General features: G+C 36.5%; 1 protein-coding gene across 3 annotated transcripts in view; it reads left to right on the top strand.

The window, feature by feature from the left end:
- The window catches only part of ARHGAP12 (Rho GTPase activating protein 12), a 72,351-nt gene that overhangs the window by 14,644 nt on the left and 32,786 nt on the right, over positions 1–24,921 (top strand). For 2 of the 3 annotated variants that reach the window (XM_010585163.1, XM_010585155.1), the window contains exons 2-4: positions 13,836–14,099; positions 20,116–20,256; positions 21,857–21,937. In XM_010585163.1, coding sequence (XP_010583465.1) covers positions 13,836–14,099; positions 20,116–20,256; positions 21,857–21,937 — 486 coding nt within the window. The remainder of the gene's footprint in view (positions 1–13,835; positions 14,100–20,115; positions 20,257–21,856; positions 21,938–24,921) is intronic. The other variant, XM_010585171.1, reaches the window with a different exon arrangement.

Raw genomic sequence — 24,921 nt, 5'->3', positions numbered from 1 at the left:
TCTATGAGTCTCGGTTGCGTGTATAAATAAGTTTTTGTCCCGCCCCCCCCCCCCCCCCCCCCCTTATTTCTGGCAGGCTGCACCTCTTTGTTTCAGCTTTTCATAAGAGGTCTTTCATCCTATGTACAACTTTGTTTGAGAAGGACCTGCAAACAAGTGGGGGGCTTTCTGTTAAACATTTAATTATGATTAATTGTTGATACTTGTCTGAAGGAATGAAATCAGTACAGAAAGCTGGAATAAGTGTGTGGTTTGGGGTTTTTTTGTGTGTGTCCTGTTACTTACACAGTTGGCTTCTACAGAAAACACAGTATTTTATGTTGAACAGATAGTTCCAAGCCTTTTAAGTAAGTAATTTCAATTTAGGATGTCAAATGTTAGGTAATGGGCTAATATTTTTCTTTTTCTCTTTGAGTTATCAAAGAACTCAAAGATAACACAGTGAGGGATAATTGTAGTGACTTCATTGTCTGATTTATACCAAAAGTTGTAGAAAAAGTTACAGTGAAGCAGAGGAAATATTTCTGTTGATCATGTTAATTATCAGTCTAATCTACAAGTGTTTTCACCTCAATATACCCCCCTAAAATGGGTGCTTAAAAAAATAAATATTCTGAACTATGTTATGGGGAACTTGGCTGACATGCTGTGCTGTTTAACCATCCTTTGTTTCAGTTTTTGTACCAGTGTATAGTTGGAAGTACTGAAGGGGAGCTGCTTCCTATTAAGTAGATCTGAGGAGTCAGAAAATATATTTTAATTTGATTACTGAAAGCTTGATGAGATGTTAATTCTCAGAGCACCTAATTTCTTATTTAAAATCAGGTAGCTTTTCTACAGAGTGGGCCTGTAACCTCTTGATATTCTCATGGTGCTTAACCACTAATCCATATGGGTGCCTGTTCAACAGTAATCATACTAGCCTGGCAGTGGAGGTACTTTCAGTGTTTTGTTTATGGTTTTTTCCTTTGTCATAATTTTAGGTGAATGTTAAGGTTTGATTTATTTTTATTTTTAATTTTTTTTAATTTGAAATGCTCAATAGTTCAGGTAGGACATGAGGGACAATTAGAACCTGTTCTAACACCTCTTTTGTAATGTGTACCAGCAAACATCATACAGTAATTTTCTGTGTGAAACCTGTAACTGTTATGTTTAAAGATGATTGTTGGAGGAGGGGAGATACTTAGATTTAGTTTTGGCTTTTGAGGGTGAATGGCTGTGCTAACCTTCTGGGGATAGGCTTAGTCTGTTGTTGAGGAACCCATTTGTTATTATTTGAATATTCTGGCCTACGCTTTTTTTTTAAAGTAAGTTTCTAGACCATGTGATGCTGCCTTAGTCTCCTCACCAGTTCTTTTATTTAAGATACAATAGGCATACCATAGACTGTATGCACTGATGCTAGTTTGTGGTTCTTTCTCAATTACTGTAGCATACAATCCACAGACTTTTTTTTATCCTAATGGCCACATTGAAATTATATTTGAGCTGCAAAAATTACAACTGACTGCTTCTGAACAAATAAATATTGAAGTTTAGATTGCACTGCAGTTACTCAGAAGCTAAAAAAAGCCAAGCAAAAGTCCCAAAGCTCAGTTCACTTAGTTTGCAAGACCTCTATTTGTATTACAAAATGCAGCTTGTTTCATCATTTGCTTATTTGCAACTTTTGAGGGAACACAAGTGACTTGAAGTTTCCTGTAAGTGCTGCAGCTGTGAAAGCGAACCAGGGGGAAATGGCCACAGGTCTCAGTAAAACTGCTCTTCATTAAACATGTAGGGCTTGCCATCTAACTTAAAACTTTTTTTTTTTTCAAATTGCACCTGGAATTGACTTACCAGCTCCATTTCTGAGGACTGTGAAGTGATAATTCATAGTCAAGGAAGAATAACTGAAGCACAAGCATTTGGAGCGTTTCAGGATGTTGCTTTGGGTGACTTAAATTCTGTGCTGGAAAGCTTTTTAGTCTAGAGAGATGATTTCACTGCCTTTGTGATTGTCTCTGAACACAGTAGTGGGTTTGGCCAATGTTGAACTTGCCTGCTCTGAAAAAAATCTATGTATTAATCCCACAAAGTATAGCATTGTGTATATCTTCCTATCTGTTTATTTTGCATCTTACTAATTTTTTGGGGTTAACCACCTCAGTGAACAGGACAGGAACCACTATGGGGTTGATGTGACTGAGTGAATGGTGGCATGTCCTTATTTTTCTGAAATCTGAGAAGCTCAGTTCTCTAAAACTCATCTCTCAGATCTGTGGGAATGTCTGAAATCGGAAGCATGACTAGATCCGGTGGAAACTTCTTGCTTTATCCATGTCAGTTTTGCTATTGTCCTCAGCCTTTGGGTTTTTTTGGGGGGTGGGGGGTGGTGGGAGCAGGGAGGAATCTCCCCTTTCCTTGCTGGTATGTTTCTGAAGTTATAACCCTTCTGGGTTGTAACTTATTTTAAGTATTGATATACCCTGGAGGTTTGCAGAGGAGAGGAAATATAGCATCTTTTCTTGCTTTAATTGATTAAGATATTCCCACCGTACCTGACCCAGGTTTTTCTACTAAAAATTAATATTAGTAATATGGATTTTTAATTAAGTTTTGCAAGAAGTGACTATAAGCACTCTGAACAATGTACTGTTCCTATTTTTCTTAAAGAAAAATAAAATAAAAATTGAGAGACATGGCAGTCCAGCATAGCTGAGACTATATATTAGACCTTTGCCTCGCTAAACTTTCCATTCCATCTCATTTGATGACAACTGTGGCAAAAGTATCCCTTTTCTGCCTAATTCTGTAAGGTAATATATTAGATACAGAGTGATAGGCTTTTTTTTGTGCCTGTCCATGCAGACTGGTGGAAGATCTCGAGCATTGCCAGAACTGGCAAATGCCTCACTGGTAAGTGGGCAACTCACACCGTAGTCTGTGCAACAGCTGAGTTCCCTAGATGTGCTTATTTTGCAGTTACCTCGGTTTACCTGTTGCCTGAGATAGTCATAATGAGTAAAGCTTACCATCAAGTTTTATCTTGTAGGTGCATCAGGCATCAGTATGATACCCTTTTTCCTGCAGTTGGAAGGGCTTGGGTGGCTGTGAGGAAAATGTTTTGGTTTATATTGTATATATAAAGTATTGCATGTGTTGTATTTTGTGTTAAAATAGTTTTTCTCAAACTACTAACAAAAAAACTTTCTTCAGAGATGTTTTTTTGCTCCAAGTGGAGGACTTAAGATAGTGAGCAAAATTGTATTTCTCTCTTCACTCTTATCATTCATACTACTACTGTGCTCTGTACTCTGAGGTGACAGGAAGAGCTGTCCTTACTCAGCTTAAAAATCTTTGTTATTATCCATCTGAGCTACTTGGGGTACTACTTTCTTCCTTTGATGGCATGTGGCCTCTTCTACTTCAGGTATGTTCTTTAATGCTCCGATCACTATGGTACTATATTGCTCGTTCTTATAGGCTGTTGATTTTTCCTACCAAAAAGCAAGGATTTAAGCCTAACATTTTAGTTGTGCATAGTTGTACAATAAAACAGCTTCTTACTGTACGTTTTTAATAGCTTGCTCCATTTGTTTCTAACTTCAGATGTGAATGTGCTGCCTTTCAGGATGAGGGTTACAAATGTGTGAAGCTATACAAAACCTTGTGAGAGTAATGAAAATAGAGACCCCCCCCTCCCCCCCAACGTGGTTCTTTCTCACTGCAGAGGGACAGAAGCAAGAATCCCAAAAGTGCTCTTGAAAGTTGTCGACTAACCTGCACTCAAGGAGAATTCCCTATTTTCCTGCTCAGACTGTTCCAAGGTTTCATTCCTTGTACCTTGCTTCCCTCCATACCTAAGTTAACTTTTTTCTTAATTTAGCCCGTTGTTCCCCGTCCCCCCTGTCCCTGGCAGAAATAGACGCCTCTTGACTTATTATTGTTTCTATAACTGATTCTGTTTTAGGCGTTTGAAGGTAATGCCTTTTTCCAGCCACCTTTGGAGTTTAATGATGCAGCTAAACCCCCTTAAGAGCTAACAGGTTCTGAAAGACGGGGTCTCGCTCTCCTGTCTCCCAAGTCATTCAGATACTTCAAAGACAACTCTAAATATGTTTTTGTTTGGTTTTTGGTTTTCAGAGTCTCAACGGGATTAACTTACTGCCATTCTAGTTTCTTCTGTCAGCTTGCTGAAGGGGTCACATCAACATTGTGGAGAGGAAGGGAGATGTCATTGCTCCTCTTGGTCGCAGTTGGCCAGTAGACCAGCTTAGCTATATCTTAAAACTGTATCAGTGGTCTTTTATTTTCTGAAAGAAATTTGTGTTTTTTCTTGTTTTCTAAACGTCGAGTTGTTGGCTGAGTCCTTTGAACTGTGCACTGTATTAATTTGGTGACATGAACTGAATTAGCAAAAGAATTTGCTGAACTTCTGGTATAAGCAGAAGTGTCAGTGTGGCTTCTGCTTTTCTGCACAAAGGAAATTCTTTGCTTGTGTGCATGGGGAGTTAGGGTAACTAACTCATTTGAAATGGCAAATTACTTTTCTCTTGGCTTTTCTTTCTGCTAAGGTGAGCAAACCAGTTCTTCCAAAAGGAAAAAGAGCAAAAAAGAGATTTTTTTATTTTTTTTTAATAGTAGATATTCTGATGTGTTAAAGATAGCTGTTGAAAAATTTGCCTGAAATTAGAAGTATGGAAACAATCAGGACTTTTTGGGTATACAGACTTAAGAACAATTATATCCTGAGATTCATATTTCCCTAACCCAGGTCTGTTTTATGTTAGAGTATGAATAAATTACTTGATGAACAGGTTTTGTCATAATTTTTCTAGACTTTGGGTATATAATTTGATTTTTGGTTTGTAGAGGTATAGAGCTAGCATGACACTATGTAAAATGTTGTTCTTCAAATCATATATTCTGAAACCGTATAGCCAGTCAGGATCCCTAGAACATACTTTTCAGATGTTGCTCTTAGTTTATAAATTGGGTGGCATTGAAACTTGTTTCTCAGGTTTTAATATAATGTTTATGAAAGTTAGTGTAAATAGCTACACTGGCTGTTTTCTGAAGGGATTGCCTGTTTAGTCCCAAGTGGGACATTCTAATCAAGGAAATTACCTACTGGAGATTTGGGGCACATGAGTAGTGCAGTACCTTGGGAGTAGTAGTTGCAAGTAATAAACTCAGGGAAAGCTCTGAGAAGCAGATGTGGGGGGTAGCAGCTGCCTGGGTGTTCAGGAAAGGGTAGAGCCTACCAGTTGCACAACAGAATATATTATTGTTAATATATTAGTAAGGCAAGCCAACAGAAATTACTCTAGTATCTGATTTCATACTATACCATGGTTGCTTCCTAGGCCAGTTAGCTGTGTTATTCACTGGGGTTTGCTGCCTCAAGTTATTCCTATAACATGTTTCCAGTGTATCGGTAAGTGTGCTGATACATTAGCATTGTTCATCCTGTTTGAATACAGGTGATGTTCTGCAGCTGCATATGTTATTAAAAACTTTAAAGCGTTGCAGTTCATAAGCTCAATAAGATATTTTGAAATTGTTCTAACACATAACAAAGAAATACTAGCATAACAAATGCTTGCAGAATTTGCTGCTACAAGCAACATTTAGTGAAGCAGAGTTTCACACAAGTGAAATCTGCTTTTACAGCAGAGTAAAAGGACAACAGCTGTAAATTGTGTGGGAGTTCTGCATTTTCTTGTCAAATGTTTGGCATTAAAAACCCTTTCTGACAGAACACAGATTTGGTCGCTGCTGTGTTTTAGAACTGTCTTTTGCAAATTGTTCTTTTCTCTATTTAAAAAAAGCAAACCAACCCTTAATATTTGGAAAGTAAGCCATTAATATACACATATACAGGTTTTAAATTCTTAACGGGTCTGGCTTCCTTCTGTTTCAAATAGTAGAATATTAGAATTTTTTGTTCTACTGAGTCACGGGTTTTTGGTAACTTGCATGGTAGTACTTAGACTTCATTCTGTTTGATCAAATGGTACTCAAGGCTTTTGAGCTTGCCCAGTAATACAACTTCAGTAACTTTTGAGTAACTTGGGAATATTATCAGAGGTGATGTTTACTTTCCCATCTGCACTTTCCATGGGTGTGTGGCTTTACACTGCTTTGTGTAAGCACTGGACCCTCAAAAGTATGCTTAAATGCTATGGGATCTGTACTTTGGAAAATGTAAAGTGTAGAAAAAATTGCTATTCAGTTTGAAGTGACTTAAACTAATGGAAACTTTCTTGACCTTTAAGCTATTATGAGTTCAAATAACACCATTCTATCCCCCCAATTATATTTCATATGAGCTAACTTTTTAGATGTGCTATGGTACTGTAATGGTGACACATAGAGGTGTTCCATGAAGATGCTAATAATCTAATGTGTCTTAAAAAATACTTTGATCTCTCTGAGGCAGATGAGATGTATGGCTATACATTAGATCAGTTAAAACAGTAAATGGCTTGTTAAGCGAGGGCTTTCCAGTACTTCTGAAACTTAAGAGATCATTCTGCTGTATCAGTTATTCTGCTGTAACACTTCTAAAACAACTGAAGAACTTGTTGTGCTCTTGTGATACTGCCCTTCTGAAAAGCAGTAACTGTTGGCATATTATAGGGCAGTTTTCCACTGGAGAAAGCAAGTTCGGTTTTTTTGGTGTGTTCTTAGTGTACTATCTTAGTTTTTATAGAAAATAATCCTTGAGAGATATCACAAATGATTCCCAACGGCTTTATTCTTTACAAATCTGCATTCAGACATGTACTGCGGGTTCCCCAGAGGTCAAGAATTGACAGCAGTTAAACTAAAACACAGAATAAACTTGGTGTTTCTGCTAGTATTGTTGAGACATCCTTATTACAGAACCAACTTGATACCACTTCCATGAAGGTGGAGGAAGAATAAATGTGTAAATCTACTACTGTATGGCATGTCCAGGTTGTTCAAGGTGCTGGCTACATTTCTGAAATAGGTTACAGATACTACATTATGTCTGTTGAAAGCATCAGTGTTTTATGTGGTGAAGTGGACAGGGTAAAAAAGGAGTGAAGGAAATCTACTGGCTGACTTTTCAACATTGTTAAATTCGGCCACTTTCCTAATTGGGGTAAGCTTGCTGTGTAAGCACGTATGAAGCAAAGTGTTTCATATGGTATTTAAATTTTCTACTATAGGAAAAGCAGCTTTGTATATATCCTTGGACAAAAGCTTTTTTATGGAAGGGAGAAGCTAGATTGTGCAAGTGGTGAAGTACAAGCACGGTAAACACTGTCATCTTTGTGCGTGTTTCACAAAGGATCTCATTGTAAGATCTTATTTCCGGTTTTTAAAATATTTGACATCACTGTTGCAATCTTTCGATCAATTATATACTTTCTTTTATTGCTATAAACTTCTGAAGTTCATATGTAATAGTTTTGCTCACTGAGATGGTTATGAGCACTACAGAAATGTGAATGGGAAATCTGTAGGGTGTACAGGAAGAAAAGGTTTCCCATTGATTTTCTTTCATCGGTCTGTTATGATGGATGATCTGGGAGTGTTGTCTCTGGTACTCAGAGACACAGCCAAGTGCTCCCCTCTGTAGCAAGCCACGGCGTGCCAGAGAGCCCTCCTGCTGCAGCAGCTTTCCGCTGCTGTTTGTAAGTGCTTGTGAATGTGACAGAAGCAGCCACCTCTTGGCTTTCTGTGCTGCGGGATTTTTGCAGTACAATTTAATAAATCATTGTCTTGATGAGTATGAAAATAATTTAAGGCACTTCTTTTGGGCTACTGAGAAAAGGGAATGTTTCTAGTTTTACAGGCTTTTTGCTATGCATTTAGATTTAATTTTTTTAATTGATAAGGCATTACAATACCACCAGATGAAGACTTATGTTTTTGGCAACTTTGGGATTTCTTTTTTGTTATGGGAGAGCTAAAGCAGAAGGGAACTTAAGCGGCTGAAATAACACAAGCACATTCTGGCAGAACACGACATCCCATGTACTAAGACTCTTTGTTTCATAAAACAAAATATTAATAGATTTATTTATATTAAAATGCCTTGTATGTAAATATCTCCGGAAAAAGAAGAAAGTAATAGCTCAGCCTGTAATTCAGTGTAAGTAATTTCCAAAATTGACCAAAAGATAGAATTAAGTAAATCAGATGCTTAATTTTCCTGTTTTCAATCTGCTGAATAGTGATTGACTAGCCATTTGAAACAATTACTTTGAGTGTACCTGCTTAATATTTAAATTGGACATTTTAAACATTTAACTGTTGAATGGACTTTACTAGGCAAATTTATTTGAATGCTTGGTATGGGATGATTTTAATTCTGCATTGCTTTGTAATGTCGTTTATTTTTTCTTACCACTTTATAATGCAAATCAACTGAACACAAGAACTTAAATGTATTTAAATATTTGCATTACTATAGCTTGTCTGAAATTTATAGTCAACTAGTAACAGGCTTATAATATTTACTGTCATCTTTTTATGCATTCCTTAGAACTTAGAGAGTGAATTATCCAGTTAAGGTTGGAGAAGGTTAGTGCATTAAAAAATTGTTTGGGTTCCCATTTCAATTTGGCTTGTTAAATTAGTTTGCTCTCTTTACCTCTGACATAGTAGAAGACTTGCTGAAAAATCTCCCTCATGGTTTTTTGGGTATTACAGCAAGTTTTAAATGTGCCTGAGTATGTCAGAAAGTAAGTAGCGTCCAGAACATGTTTGTGAAAACATAAGCCAAGAGCAGAAAGAGGAAGGAGGAGATGAGCTAATTATTCTAGTTGAAGCTGTCACTTCGTGAAAATGAAACTGCAGAGTTTTTGAGATTTCTTTATTCAACAGGAATGATATAAAAGCTGGTATTGAAGTCGCAGGCCTTCCTAAAAGGACAGTGGCGATTCCTTGGCAAGAAGCTCGGTTGTTGAGGGAACTGGGATGCTTCATTGCCTGTCTTGGGATGCTGTGGGATGTGCCTGTTATCCTCTCTTCAGCTTGCTGCTGCAGAGAGCCAGTATTCACTTGTTTTCCTTCAGCGTAATGCTGTTCTTTTGCATGAGTATGGACCATCTGTTGCTTGTAACTTCATAAAGAGTATTAAGATGAGATTTGCTTTTTTAAAAAATTTTTTTAACAATTATTTTTAGCAGCTGATTTCAGCAATTGGAATGCTGCTACTGAAATGGAAGCTTTTGATTTTAAGTTCATAACACTAAGAAAAGCTGCAAATGGAGGCATGCCACTAAAGCAATTTATTTGTAAAGGAGGGAAAATCACGTGTGGTAGGTCAAGTTTTGCAGGCTAGTATTGCAGTTATGTTCTAGAAGTTTTTGTCTTGGATTTAAGTGCTATAAAAGGAAAAAGGTAATTGCCAGTTTCAAGGAAACTATGTTTTCTTTTAATTGCGGGCATGCTCGATGCAGTGTGTTCTCATTGTATGAAAATAAACCAAAAGCATTTTTAGGTGGTGGATAGGGAAGAGTTCTGTAGTCCTTGCTTCTCCCAGCACTGCAGTCTTACCCTGTTGGAGTGCACTGACCCTCCACCCTTTTTTTTTTTTTTTTAATTTTCCTTTAATTTTGAACACTTAAACAAATACTGCCATCTGAAAAAAGCCATTTGTATAAGGTAACATTAAAATTTAAGGTGTCCTCTGGGAAGCTGATACGCATTTTGGTAATTAAAAGTACCTTGTGAAGTATAGTACGTTTGCTTTTCATTGCAGTGCGTTCAAGTGCTCAGAGGCCTGATAGTGTATCTGTGGCCTTTGTTGAAAATGTTGACTGTTCGTTCATGAATGATTAACAGGTTGTTTTATTTAAAGGCACATATCTGCTTCCTACTGTGTCAGTATAAAAACTATGTTCTGAAAAAGCTGTGTGTACAGTCTCTGTTTGAAGAATGTTGTGTGTTGATCCTAGAAACCTTGTCCTGCCTGCATGAAACTCTCTTCCTTATCAATTTGCAAAGATTCAGTGCCAGCAGACTTTTCTGTGAAACTGAACTTATATATGGCAGATTTCTAAAGTATTAAAACACAGAGCATTACTGAGCTCAGGGAGAGGTCCTTATATTCATAAAGTTGTCATAGTGCTTAATAGGCTGTACCATTTTCATTCAAGTTGTAGCATCATAGAAGTATTTCTGCTTTCTAATTTTTCTTTATCACATTTCTAGCAAGAGTCCTTCACTGTTCTTAGCAGGAGAAAGCAACATGAAAAACTGTGAAATCCATATCAAATAGCAAATGAATGTTGAAATGTTTTGAGTATAAGGCGTTTTGTGTGTGCGTGTATGGGCCTGTTGAAGGACGTGTTCTTGTGATTCTGATAGTGAGAAAACAAAGAGTCTCTTTTGATAGATTTAATTCCATGTTTATGAGCATTTGGAGCTTGTTAGTGCAAAAGTGAAGCTCGGGAGTGAAGTTCTATCTGGAAGTCCTCAGGTACATACAGAGCTGTTTAGTGTTTAGCATATATATTTAAGTTTCCCTTAACGGTGTATGTCTGGTTTTGGGAAAACGCTCATGGAAGTGGTCAGAAACTATTTTGATCTAGATAATGCTTTCTCTGTTCGGATTTATACATTGGTAATGAGTAATGGGTTTGGTAAATGAAAGGAATACAGTTAAATTAATATGCTTTTTTGGCTTGAAACTATTAAAGGTTTTTGCAGAACACAGTCTTGGAACTTAAAACAGGCATCTGAGAGGAAAGGAGATGGTGGAGGGCCGGGTTGCTCTGCGGGGACATCTAGTGGGACCTGCCTCTCTGCAGGACTCTCCTTCCCAAGCTGCTGGGGGGAGAGGATTGACCTTCCTGTCGACACTGACGTAGAAAGTACACTAAAGTTAATTACAGGAAACTTCTGAGCTTCCTAAAAGCTGTTTTTCTCATCAATAAATGAGAAATTCTTCACAAAATTACCCTTGATAAGGTTGGGTGCTGTTGAACTGAGCATTATTGTAGATGTAAAACGTACCTCCTTGTGTGGCTCAAGGTATGAGGAAGTATTATTGTATGTTACGTGGTTATTTAAAATAGTTCCTGGTAAGAAAGTTGTATCCCTCAAAGACGTACTTATAAGCTAAGCTGCGTGTTGTAGTTAGATTGATGGCTTTGCATTTTCTTATGCTTCGCTGAAAGCAGTAACTTACAGGTGCCTTTCAAAAATCCGGCAATTCTCCCCAAAGAATCTGTCAGAAGAGAGTGCAACAGGGAATGGAAGTAGCTGGAGGCTTGGTTGGCAGGTCAGTTAGCTGTCTTGTTTGTTGTTCAGGACAAAAGTTCTGGCTTCCCTTGAAAACCAGAAATTGGTATATTGAGTTTGGAAGTACTGAGCATTCAGAAGAAAACCCCTCATTATGCTTTCATATCATGTTGCTGTTTTAAACTTAACTACTATACTGCTTGAATTATGTGGCAGTACGCTGGCTGTGAGCTTCCAGTATTGGCTTAGCATATACACGTCCTGCAGTTTCATCTGGAGTTGTTCTGGGTTTAATGCTAAAACCGTTGAAAACCTCAGTGTGAAACCTTTGAGCCATATTCCTATGTGTTGCTTGAGGAACTGTTCTAAAAACTATATTGAGCATTCTGTGTCATAGGCTTTCTATTTGGAAAACACTTTTATTAATACACAGAACTGTTCTTTTAATAATGGCACTTCATGTCTTAATTAAAACAAAAAAGCAACTGGCAAATGCAGGCCAGACAGCAAATCCTTCTTATTGCCTTGTGTGGAAGAGCAATTGTAGGAGGACGGGAGTGTTGTGCGAGCCACCAGCCTCCCGCTGCAGCAGCCAGGGTGTTTGATGGTGCTGCTTTTGCCAATTACTTGAAATAGAGGAAGAACCTGAAGGTTTGTGCATTTGCCGGTGCAGGTGTATGTTGTGGCTTCAAATGACAAGCTTAGGGGTTTAATGGCAGGATGATTTATGTGGGAAATGCAGCTCTGCAGGCCGGTTGGGAAATGAATGCAGAAACTGCCTCTTGAAAGAGGAGACCTCTAGGCTGCTCTCGCAGCATCCCAGGGAATCGAGGTTCATCCCTGAAGGCAGCAGAGTGATGTTTCATTCATAGTAGCATTTTGTATGGTGTTACTGCTTTCAGGAGCAACTCCACCAAAGGTGGCCATTCTATCCTCCTCCTCCTTCTCCTCCTCCTCCTCAAAAAAAAAAAAAAAAAAAAAAAAGGCGCTGGGGGTTGGAGACTTGGATAGTAGAAAAATAGCCTCTTACTGCTCATCAAGTTTTATAACAGCTGGTTTTTTTTTCCTTTGAATTAGGTAGAGGAGGATACTAATTGGTTTTGGCGCTCTTATTTTGCCAGTGCTGCAATTTTTTTTTTCCCTTTTGTGGTTTGCCTTAAACATACTGTACTTGCTATATCTAGTAAGCTGTGTTTTCTCTTTTAAAGGCACACAAAACAAGTCCATGCCTGTTTTAATCTCATTAAGTTCCTCTCTAGCTGTTTCCCTTTTGGTTGTGCATATTGCCCATATTTGGTTCTAGCTATGGTGCAATCAGTTTATATCTGATTGTGTGGTATGCTAAGCTGTCTTGCCTGAGCAAACCCTGATAATTTATGATTAGATGTGGCCTAGATTAGCAGCTTATGATTTTAATGTTTAAAAGTACATTATAAAAGATCTTTTATGTAATGCAATATGTTATTTTTTCCTGTGAAAGATGCAACAAGAGGCACAAGGACTTGCCTGCAGCAAAGCTTCTGAATTAAAACAAAGCAGGGGGAAGGGATGGTATAAATTATGTAGTTCCTTCCTTTAGAGTGCCTAAATAATGTGTCCTAAAATACAGAGATGGCAGTGCATTACCAGGAAACTATTCGATTTGGTTTAATAACAAGCTGCTTTCCCAATCTCATAATCACAGCTCTTATATTCTGCCTGGTGTGTTTTATATACTTGTATTATACCTTAAAAGTGGAACATCTGAAAGTCTATTTCTCTCCTAAACACTTTAGTGGCTTATTTGAAAGTACTTGTGGTTTCAGTGAGTGCCATGGACTTTTAACCATGCTTTCTACTGGCCTTCATGTTAGCAAACTATTTATTAATGAGAAATCAGGGTTTTGTTTTCTTGTTGGTATTTGTTGTTCTACTTGTGTACATGTATATGAATAAAATTAGGTGGATAAGAATATCCACTTAGAAGAGAGTGGTAATTAGAACACTCGGTGATATTGCCTAAAATATTTAAATAAGCATCTGTTTGGAAAGGCCTACAGGTAAACTGTCCAGGTGTTTTCCAGAGTCTCTTAGTCACAACATTGTGCTCATCTTTCTAACTGAACTGTCTGTTTAGATCTGCCTGAGAAGATAGAAGTGCTGCTTTACATTCACCATCATCTGTACTAGCAGTGAGGGAGAAAGGTTGGGGAACCATCTTTGCTTAAGAAGTGGCATCTCAGAAATGCTACGTTTTGTCTTGAACAAGATCACATTACTCACAGTTCCTGAGCAATACCTGAACTGTAAAGCTGAAGTTTTTCAATAAGGCAAGGACATAATTATTTTCATGATGATGCCAGTGTATTTCAAATCCACTGTAAGACATAATTATCAGCTGTCATCTGGAGATATGCTGAAAAATTGTTTCAGTGTTAAATAAATATAGCTTGTGCTATCTACCTTATAGTTAATAATCTCATGTTTTCACATCCCAGCATCTTGTGGCTGTCCTTTGTGCTTTTGTACTTAACAACAAAAAAGGGAGTTTGTTGGTTTGTTTAACTACTGTAATATATTCTGATTTGCAAGGGAGCATTCTAAAACTCATTTGCTCTTTAACAATACATTTCTTCTCTCAATAGCCAACTACTCCACCAAGCCAAGGGAGGCCTGATTCACCAGTTTATGCTAATTTACAAGAACTGAAAATATCTCAGTCTGCACTTCCACCACTACCTACAAGTGCTCCGGTCCAAATAAATGGGGAATGGGAAACTCATAAAGATACGACAGGACGCTGTTATTACTACAACAGAGGATCACAGGAACGAACCTGGAAACCTCCACGGTGGGCCCGAGATGCAAGCATTAATAAAGGGGATTCCCAGAGCCATGCAGATCATGAGGTAGTTCCTTCTGAGATCACAAGCAATGAGATTGTAATGCATATGAATGCTGTTTTGCTATGGAATTTGGTATCGCTGAGTTTCAAGGTGTCAAGGAGTGTCTTCATTTGTCTTTCTGGTCATGTGTCTTGGTATGAAGTAGTACACAATTTAGCTTTTCAGTTGTTTTTGTATACAAGAATGCATAGATGAACTGTGTACAAGAGTAGTAAGTTGTAAAAATGCCTTACAGTCCCTCAGCAGGTATTGCAGCTTTTCCTTTAAAGGTAAAGGAAAACTAAGATATTTTGAAACTAATAGGACTATAAATGATGATAGAGTAAGACAACCATTCTAAGTTCTCTGACATGGAGTGCGTTCTCTTTCCCAGTGTATTTGCCACATTTCTGGGGGGAGAAGGAGGGGGAATGTGACAGTGCTTCTAGCAGCAGTATTTATGGGGATGCATTGAAAAAGGCAAGGGGAATTTTTTATTGTTATCAATATCAGTTAAATACACAGTAAAACAAAGGCAGGGGATATAGAGGTGTTTGCTACTGCTTGGTTAATGCTGTGGTAGAAAATTTGAGTATGAGATGCTTTTCTTATAGAGGAAAATATTTTTGAGGGAGGAATTAAGGTGGATTTAGAAGTTAAGATGGATGTAGAGAACTCCAGAGTTCTGGACTCAAAACCAGACTTAATGGAGTTCCACAGCAGTTTCCATCTGCATCAAAAATACTGGCGTAATTGAAGCTTCTATCAAATTAAAATATATTGATTTTTATTTTCATACTTAGATTTATACTATTAAAAATTTATATATTCTATGATTCTTTTAAAATTTTTATTTTTTTTTAAAGTGGCATATGTGACTGTTCAAACTTGAGTTTTATTTAATGAATTCTTGAAGAGGTGGAATAATTATAGTGAATATAAAAAGCAAGTTTAGTGGGATAACTTGTTGCAGCAATTTATTTAACCATTTGCTGAAGAGATTTGAATTTACACACTTGTGAATGATTTCTGCCTTGGGTAGCTGTAGAACAATCTAGGAGAAAGGGCAGTTAAAGGAGAAATATTTTGTTATCAACTTGTGTTAACTTTGAGAAAATCCTTTTCTTTGTTCTGTGAATGATATTCTAGAGAAGAAGAGAACATTAAAATTACTGTGTTAGAAGCTCTGCCTAGCCAAGTGTCTAGGTGCAAGGGTAGCAAATACTGATGGGGGGAGGAAATCCACCTTAGCTTTTGGCAATTAGCCGTAGGAGCTTTTGACTAAATTACATTCAGGCCATAAACATATTCTTTAGATATCACAATGGATTTTTTTTTTGTTGCTTTTGCAAAACTTTTTGGCAAAGCTTTGCTGCAGACCTTGCTTAAGAGAGTTGAAGATTATCATGGAGTTATTTATGTTAAAAGATGATTTGGGCTAATATTTGAGGTGCAGATATATTCTGTGCAGCCAGTTGCTAGGGAGAGCCAGACAGTGGTGTGTGTTTATCTGAACTGCAGTGATTCAGATAAAGCAAAGGAATAGTTGGGAGATGGATATTACTATTTAAATACACTTAAAATAGTGCTCTTGTGTTCAAACAGTACTTGGGTTAATCAGTTTCCTGATTGAAAGAAAAAGCAAACATTTATCAAGAAATCTTCTACATATTTCATTTTTATATACCCTCTTCAAATATGTATAGTTTAGGTGGATTTCCTCCTGAGCCTATGAGAATGTTTAGTTTTAAAATTTAGTTGTGGACTGCTCAGAAATTTTAGATTGCTGGAATCCCTGTCGTAGAAGTCTACCTCTGCGATGGTAGTGCCAGAAACAGGAGAGAAAGGAAAAAGGGACCCTTTCATTGCCTTTGGCAATGGCCTTCATAGCAGCTGTGACATCCGCAAGCATTTAAACAGCCAAATTTTCTTGCCACAGGCTAGTGGCAGCAACAGGTAAACTGGTGAAATGTTTGTGGTTGTCACTTTGGTATCTCTGCCAATGGTCTTATTAATTTCTCACTGGCTATTCTTCTGCTGGATAAGGCTCTGTTTTTAGTCTGGATAAAGTGATTGATTTTTTTCAGTAGTAACTTTCCCTGTAGCAAGTGTAACTGATTTTCTGTTGTCATTCTTCCTTCTCTTCGTGGAAGGACTTCCAATAGTTCTTTCTCCTTCCCCATCTGCAAATGATAGCTCTGACTCTCTCATAGCTGTACCACAACTTCACCACATGGTTGCGTGTTTGGAAAGTTTGGGGTTTTTTTAATTTATTTTATTGCCCATAACTTATTTCAGCTCAGTTCTTCTGTTTATTTGTGATGCTTGAGGTATCACAGATTGGCCTTCAGACAGTTAGATCTATCAAGATTTCAGTCTTAGTAAGACCAATGGATGATGCATGTTTTGGTTAATTTTTAACTTCACATAAGTTTGCATTTCCAGTAGCACAAGTTCCTTAAGTAATTTGTGTCCTCTCTGACTGGGTTATCAAAGTTTGGGTCTAGGGAGATATATGTTGCACGGTCATGTCAATCCACTTTCCAGCAGTCATGTTTTGTTTTTGAAGCTGCCTTTTTTTTTCCCTTCCTTTCTCTTCTGTTCCGCATTTGGGAGTGTACTTCATACTCCACTGTTTGTGTTCACCTTTTTGTTTGACCTCTGAGTACTTAAACCAAAGTATTTAGAGTAAAGGTTGAGATCCTAGCCTAAGCTGTAGTAAAATAGAGGACATCCCAAATTTTGTTTTGTGAAGACTTAGAGCAAATATGCCTTAATAATTAGTAAAAACAGATTAATTTATTAGAATGAAGTTAAGTTGGCTTTTATACGCTAGTCTGAGTTATGCTCCTTCCCTTCAGATTTAGTAATAAAAGAGCATATGCAGGAAAGTTAAATGCTAGTTGTATCTCTACTGATTTGTCCTCAGAGTAGTTTGTATTGTATTAGGTGGCAAAATGGCAAGATGATGTAAAAATGAGAACTGTGAATGATCATATATTCTAATATATGTGTAATATATTAGAACATGAAATAGCTTATAGTTGGTCTTAGAACTATGTGATTAAGAAATTGAATTTTATTGGATAATTAGGAAGGGGCAAAATTGTACCTAATTTGTCAAAGAAGTTGGTAACAGTTACGGCACAAAGAAAACAGTTGCAGGTTATGGCAGTTATTTGGATGGGGTGGGGGGAAGCAGTAAATTCCTGTCAACAGGGCCTCTAGGAAAGTGTATAAGATTTTGGAATTACAGGTAAAATTTATCAGAGGTAGTGACTTGTTAATGTATTTGAGGAAGGAGTGCTTAACTGTAACTGGGAGAAATTTGTCAGTAAAGTGATTTAATTAAGGTGTACTGTAAAAGGAATGAGATGTTATCATATCAGGGAAGGGCAAAATTCTAATACCGAGCTAGGAGACCATAATGTGAAGTAGAGACCAACAAATTAACCAGCAAGCTGTAGAAAAGCAACAGGATTTCATTTAAATTGAAAACTACATTTAAAACATGTGGCTAAGATGCAATTTTGTTCCCCATTTTCTTGTTTCAAAGTAAACAAAGGGTGATAAAGGGATGCTAGCTCCTTTAATTAGTAAGTATTCTTTCTTATTATTTTGATTTTTAGAAGTAGTAGTAACTTTCACAACTAGACTGGTTAAGTGATAGAAGAGAGACTGTAACTGTTCCTTTTTTTATTAAATGCATGGTGATGAACTGGTCGCTGCCCTCAAGAATTTTCCATGTAAATGGAAAAAAGCCAAGACAGACAGTAGAAGTGATGATGTGGGGGACCTTTTCTGTAATTGTCTTTAGTGTCACAGCAAAGTTCTTAGAAGGTGTGAGGTTGGGCAGCTGCCTGCTTAAGATGGCTTTATTGAAATGTGATATAGTATAATTGGGGATGGGACACGGGAAACCATGGATGCTACATAAAAAGCATGTAGGCACTTAATACTGAAAAAGTGTTGAAAGTTAAATTGAAAGTTGTTGAACGTGGTTTGGACAGTGTTCTCTAACCCCTGTTGATGCAGCTTGAGCAGTTGTTCCTACTAGCTGAAGGACAAGGAATGCCTTGGCTTGGCAAACTTTGTAACAACTCAGGAATTTTGTTTAAGTTTAGGTCTGCAAAGGTAGGTGATAGTAGTTAAGTCTGGAAGCATCAAGACTCTTGTTATATGGTTGCCTTATAGATAGACGCATTAACAGTCATTCTTACTGAACAACAGTGTTTTTCCTAGGAGAATTTTCATTTTGAAGTCTTCTGTTTAGTTTTACATGTCTACAGTGTTTCCTCAGTATCAGGAGTTGCTTGGAAGAGGCAAATACAAATGCATTATGTTATTTGGCCGTAATTCCTGTTAATAATGTGCAAAGTCTACTACTTTGTTTGAACATATGTCAATGCACTTAATATTTAACCATTAAAACATGATGTAAACTTAAATATGTGTATACAATATAGCTATCTTATAAAACAGTAGTTCAAATGGGGCCAATAGCACTCTTATTGACGACTCAGTCTTAATTCTTCAAGCATAAAAAATGGGACTGAAAACTTTTTTTTTTTGCCCCAGTGGTTAGAAATTGGCACTTCAGAATTTCATGTTACCCCATGTGCTAGAGAGGTAGCAAGAGAGGCAGCATTGTTTAATCTGTAGTTTACATTCTTGCCTTCTGTAGGCTGCAGAGGATGCTTACATTTTTTTTTTTCATGTTACTTTATTAATGATCTGAAAATTTCCCATGGATTTTGCTGTGTTTGGTAGGCTGGCTCATGTCAGCATAGGCAGTTTGTGTCACACAAAAGTGGTAAGGTACTCAGAAAGGTAACACCCAAAACCTATGTAATAATCATTTGTAAACATCACTAAACACATTGTCTCTAAACCCACTGATTCTTTAAAACTAGTGAGTTTCTGATACCTGGATATTTTTTGGTAAGATTTAAGTTGTTCCAGGGAGGTTTTTTCTAGTTTAAAATTGAAATTCTGCCTTTCTTCTGCTTTATAGTTTTCCTTAAAACCCTTATACTTGTGTTATTGAACCTTAGTCAATAGTTAACTATTGTAATTTCTGAATAGCAGGATGTGTTCCCTCAAGTGTTATGCTTCCTACTAGCCAAGGATCCAAGATAGTGTGAAAGGAAATCTGCACTGAACTCCTCAGGAGACTGTGGCATAGAGATATTGTTGTGGGAGATAAATGCAGGGAGATTTTTTTTTTTATGCATGTAATGGATGCTTTGAATAATACTACAATAAATTAGCAAGGAGATGAACAAGGTGTATGAGGGAACAGAAATTGTTTGACGTGTGTGTGCAAAATCTTTTTTCTGCTTTACACGTCAGACTTGTTCCTTACATTATAATTCACTTCTACCTTCAGAAAATGATCTTACACCTCAGCTAGTTGTGCCTGGTAGGTGTTGCTTTTGCATTGCTTGTTGTCACACGCTTCAGAGTTGGGAAGAGGAGAGTGGAAATTCATAATATTTTAGGATGCATTGCATAAATACTTTAAAGTGCTGGGACCTACAAAGGTGCAACTGGAGTTTCAAGTTGTCTTTAATGATTATTGTGTTTCCAGATACTATTTGGGAAGGGGAGAAAAGGATTTAGGTATGAAAGTTGGGATGTTGCCAGAAAAACAAGGTAGCAGGTCTCCCAAGTTTTTTGAGGCAATGTGGATTACTAAAGCTAACTCTCTTCATCATTCAGTACTGTAAATTTGTGGGAAATAAAATTTAGATTGGAAAAAAAAGGCATTTAAATTTGAGTAGCTGAAATCTGGTATAGTAGAATTAAAAAAAAATTATCAGTATAAACCAGTTGTTCTGAAAATACTTTGAATTGCCTAGCAATTGTCAAATATTTCTGTACTGTAAAAATGCATCTCTCATTCTCTGATGTAAGATATAAAAATATGAACTTCCTGAATTTACTACTATTCTCTTTCTAGTCAAATTATCTTTGATCTTTCAGATTTTAAAGCGCTTTCATTCTTAAAACTGCCTTGTATGTTTCTGACTACTTGTAGCATCTTTCATCAGAAGAAAACGACCACAGTTCTTGTTACAGCCAGTCAGATAGTCAGTATGGTTCTCCTCCAAAGGGTTGGTCAGAAGAGTTGGATGAACATGGTCAAACCTTATATACCAATGACTATACTAATGAAAAGGTACTTTTTCCTTCTTCTCATCACATGTTCAAAATCTTTTCCACTAATTCACTGTTAGAAATGTAGGTTTTGTTTCTAGAAGTGGAAAGCATACCGCAGCAGTACCTTCTTTTGTTTTTTAAATATGCACGAAAATTTAGCAAGTGACCTGACTTTTTTTTTCCTTATGTGTGTTCTTCATTATTTAGAAGAAGTTTTCTTATTTCCAGTTGGGTGTCAGGTTATGTTAAATGAACATATGATGTATAATTTTTTTTAAATCCTGCCCTCCCCCATCCTCTTAGTTACACTTCAGGAATGAACTTCATACCAATATAATGTTTTTCTTACTGTCTTTTAAGAGCTGTTCTTGTCTACGTAGGCATTCCAGTTAGGATGGTTTCGAAATGAAAATAATGCTGCTTTATCAGTTTCATCGTTTACTAGAGATTTTAGTACTGCTTTCAGATGTAGACAAACTTCTTAATTTAACTACAGCTGTATCAGCAGATTTATGTTCTATTCTAATCATCTAATTGCTACGGACAACTTTCTGTGATTCTGAGCACATAATAAAAATTTCTCCCACATAGGATAAGTGACAATATTTGTTTATATTTGTAAAGCAGTCCCTTTTTCTAGGTGTTTACTAAAGTTGCATTTTTGTTTTTTTTAACTTAAGGTGTTCATTGAAACAGTAGTTTGTCTATCATATTATAGCACTACTTTTTTTCCAGTTGATGTATGCAAGTTTTTTTGAAAGAAGTCTTTAAATAACTGAGTTTTATGTCAGTTTTGGAACTTTATCCTGCTTTCTATTTCTGCTAAACATCTGTAGAGCACATACTTATGTTTTGGCAAATATGCAAACTTTTTTTTGATTGCACTGGGATTGATAGGAAACAGTGTTTCCTATCACAAACAGTTCATTGGAAGGCAATCTCGTGAAACCTGCTTGACCCAAGAGCCTTACTGTGAGTGTTTCTGTGCATATTTTTGTGCGATCTTGTAGACTTTTGCTCATTATGATTCTTCCCCTTCTGCATAACGAGTCACAGTTGTCATAGTTTTACCTCTTTGATTGCGGGACTTGCTTATAGAGGTTACAGAAATTATATTATTTTCATAATTTATTTAGGAACTGCATCTCATATTCCTGTTGATGTTTTAAAAACGGAGTTGTTCAGTAAGTGCAATTATCTCTCAAATTATCAGCAGTTGCTGGTTGAGCTTCTTGTAATTCTGTAATCTTATGTATGAAATCCTTACACAGATATGATGCAAAGATTGTGCTTCCTTAAACTGACACTGTAATGTCAATAAGTGAGATATGCCATCTTCAAAAATATCTGTTTATGACAATCTCTTGTGTGATTTTACAGCACTATGTTCTGAGGTGTTACAGAAGGAAAAAAATATTAGTTAACCCAATTCAGGAAGCTGAAAACTGTGTTGCTCTTGTTGCTAACTAACCTTGGTTAGTTAATGGAGGCTGTGCACTAGATGCTGCTGAAGTGGATGGCACTTTATTAAAAATTTAACTTCAAATTGCAAGTATGAGAGGGTTACTGTTACGACTGTCACTCTGATTACATTTCCTATCATCGCATTTTCCCTACAGTGGATAAAACACGCAGATGAACAAGGTAGACCATACTACTACAGTGCTGATGGTTCCCGATCAGAATGGGAGTTACCTAAGGTGAGTGACCTAAAAAAGAAACTTTGACAACTTGAGGCTTTCCCCTCCTCCTCAATAAAAGTTCTATGGGGTCTTTAATGGGAGTTATTCACAACAAGAGGACTTATGTATTGCACTTGGTTATTTCTTGCATTTTTGTGGAATTTCTGATTGTGAAGAGAAAAAAATATGCTCAAGGACATGAAAAATAGATGTAACTATTCAGATGTCAGAGAAGATCTTGTATCTTTGCTGAACTGAGCTTTTCATGCAGGCAGAAGAATAGTATCTGTGATTTTGCTGTGATAAAGAAAACCTCTATAGGAAAAAAGAAATTTTTTTTAACTACAAAATGTTCCTGAGAAACTGTAGTCTATTTTTAGTACCCTCCAAAATGCTTATACAGACAAGTGTTGAAAAACAAAAGTTTCAGCAGAGTTTTGTGGTATCTTTGAGGATGACACAGTTTCACCAAAAGTGTGTTCTGGTATTTATTAATTTCATAATGAAAATGGGAATTTGTAGGAAAGTGCCAGAGCTAGGGACAGTTGGTAGTCTGAGGATGTACCTAATACTATGTAATTCTCATTTTCACTTCAAAAAAACTATAGAACATTTGTCATAATGATGTAGTTGTATATGTCTTCCCTGCCGTTAGGATGTTTGTTCAATCCTACATAGTAAGTTCAGCATTAAAAAAAGTTTCACACAGAATTGTGTACATAAGTGTATGAAAGAGCATGTTTCTCTATTGTTTCATCAGTCCGAAAACCTGGTGTCTGAAGTCACTTCCACTTATAAAGGAGCAACCCTAATAGATAGTGCTTTCATAATACTTGTGAGAAAATATTTACACTGAAATTTATGAACGGATCTATATACTAGACTGTTTTCTTATGTTGGTAAAAGAATTGTATCTGAGTCACTGAAGAGTTGAGTTAGCTTTGTGAATTCTCATATGTTGGTCTGATGTGTTAGATAAATTTTGTAACATACATAAACCTAACAATATAATCTGTAACTATTGGTTTTAAAAAGCTACTTAGCTATTAGATTAATTGGAAGTCTGAAAATCTGCTAGACCAGGTTTTACCAGAAGCAATTGTTAGTTCAGTATGTATAATGGGAGTGAATTTTGGGAAATAAAGTCTTGCATATTTCATTCTGCGACTTCTGCAATGCAGAAAGTTTTGACTGTGAAGAAGTTGCTTTCCACTAAAACAGAATGGATTTGGATTTGAACTAAATAGCAAATTAAGTTGGCTTTCATCCAACTGCAATAAGTCACAAAGATAATCCAGAACTGCTACATGAGGCATATTAGCATACAGGGATTGGGTCTAGTATTTGTGTGTTAGTCCATGATATCCTAGTGGTTCTAAACATACAGGGATTGGGTCTAGTATTTGTGTGTTAGTCCATGATATTCTAGTGGTTCTAAACAGACATCTGAGCTCCGTTGTACTAACAGCCACCTACAGAATGAAATATAGCCTCTGTTTCAGAGTTTGTGATCTGATATGCTTTAGTTCTTGTTTATGTGAAAATCATCACCTATTGCTGTTACAAATGTTCCTTGAAAATTTTCTCATAAGCCATTTGGGCCGAATGTACTCTTTAATTCCTTCTTGAAACTAGTAAATCTTGGGTGGCAGCAAATGTAAGGTTAACAAGTAAATGAGCAATTGACTCTTGTATTCATGATCCAAGAGCCTATGTATTTCCAGAAATCCTTAGCTTTTCTCTTTAAATGCTGTGGAATAGATTAAATATTTCGGCAAAAGATTTACCTGGTTTATGTAACTGTATATCTGAAGAGCATACAGCAGAGATGTTACACTTGTGAATAATTGAAGCATGATTGAAGATTAGTCTCTTGAAAATCTTACTGAAGCTGGTTCCAAAAGTGCTTAGAAACAAATGAATTGGAAAGACAATGTAGAACTGCTTTGAAGAAAAATAATCTATATTGAAAACTCTCATGAATGGTGAGAGAAAACAGTAAAAAGACTTCAGCATTGTAACTCTTGCTTAAATAAAAATTAAGTTCCTAGGAAAAAAAATCCTACTCTGGGTCAGTTTTTTCCAAAATTTGTTGTGAAATAAAGTGATGGCATAGCATGGTCATGTAGTGCTGTTAAACCAGAAAAAGAGGAGAATGCTTTTGTTAGATGGTTCTTAATAATCTGGACTTTATTAGAACTAGATATCATCTGAAGGTTTCTGGGAATAGCACAATAGCTGAGCTAATGCTATAACATTAAAAATCTTCACTGTTACAGCATTAACTGTAAATGTGAACATGCTTGGGAATAACACTTCCAGTATTCTTGTCTGTGTATTAAAAATTGTGAGGGTGTATGTTGGGGAGGGAGGGCAGTTACAAAACAAATTACTTCAGACAGTCTCACAGAAAGCCCTCCAGTCATGTATATTTGAATAACATCTAGGAATAGCTGAATGCCTCTGCTTAAAAATGACATCTCGGGTGGAGTAGCTTTGACAACTGCTGAAAGGTCTATTAAGGCTCATGATGAGTGTGACCCAGCTTTTTGCAGTAGAAAAGAAGAACATACTGAATTATTCTTTAAAATGGATAATAATCTTTAACCATAATTTGTACTACATCTTGCAAAAAACTTTGAGTTTTCTCCTATGCCTATGCATTCTGCTGCATTCAGTTGTTGGTTCGTGCCAATTATTAAAAAAAAAAACAACCAACCAACCAAAAACACCCAAAACCCCCAGCAAATAAAAGTTCATTCCTGTGTAGATCATTGTGATAAAAATGTTTATTTCCTGTGTAGTGAATGAATAATATCTAAATTGTGTTGAAAAAGGCTACAACCCTATTCCGGAAACCTAGTTTTCTAATACGAGTTTTATAATTTAAGCAAATGAGAAATCATTTGTATTAAGTGGGGAAAAAAGTTAACTTCATCTTAGGAATAAGAACTCTATAACTTCTAAAGTTTAAAAAAGGTAGTCTATCAAAATGACAAAAA

Source organism: Haliaeetus leucocephalus, unplaced genomic scaffold (genome assembly GCF_000737465.1).
Source record: "Haliaeetus leucocephalus isolate CR32 unplaced genomic scaffold, Haliaeetus_leucocephalus-4.0 Scaffold0, whole genome shotgun sequence".
NCBI classification, from domain to species: domain Eukaryota; kingdom Metazoa; phylum Chordata; class Aves; order Accipitriformes; family Accipitridae; genus Haliaeetus; species Haliaeetus leucocephalus.
Note: the sequence above shows the minus strand (reverse complement) of the source record. Positions and strands in the feature narration are given on the sequence as shown.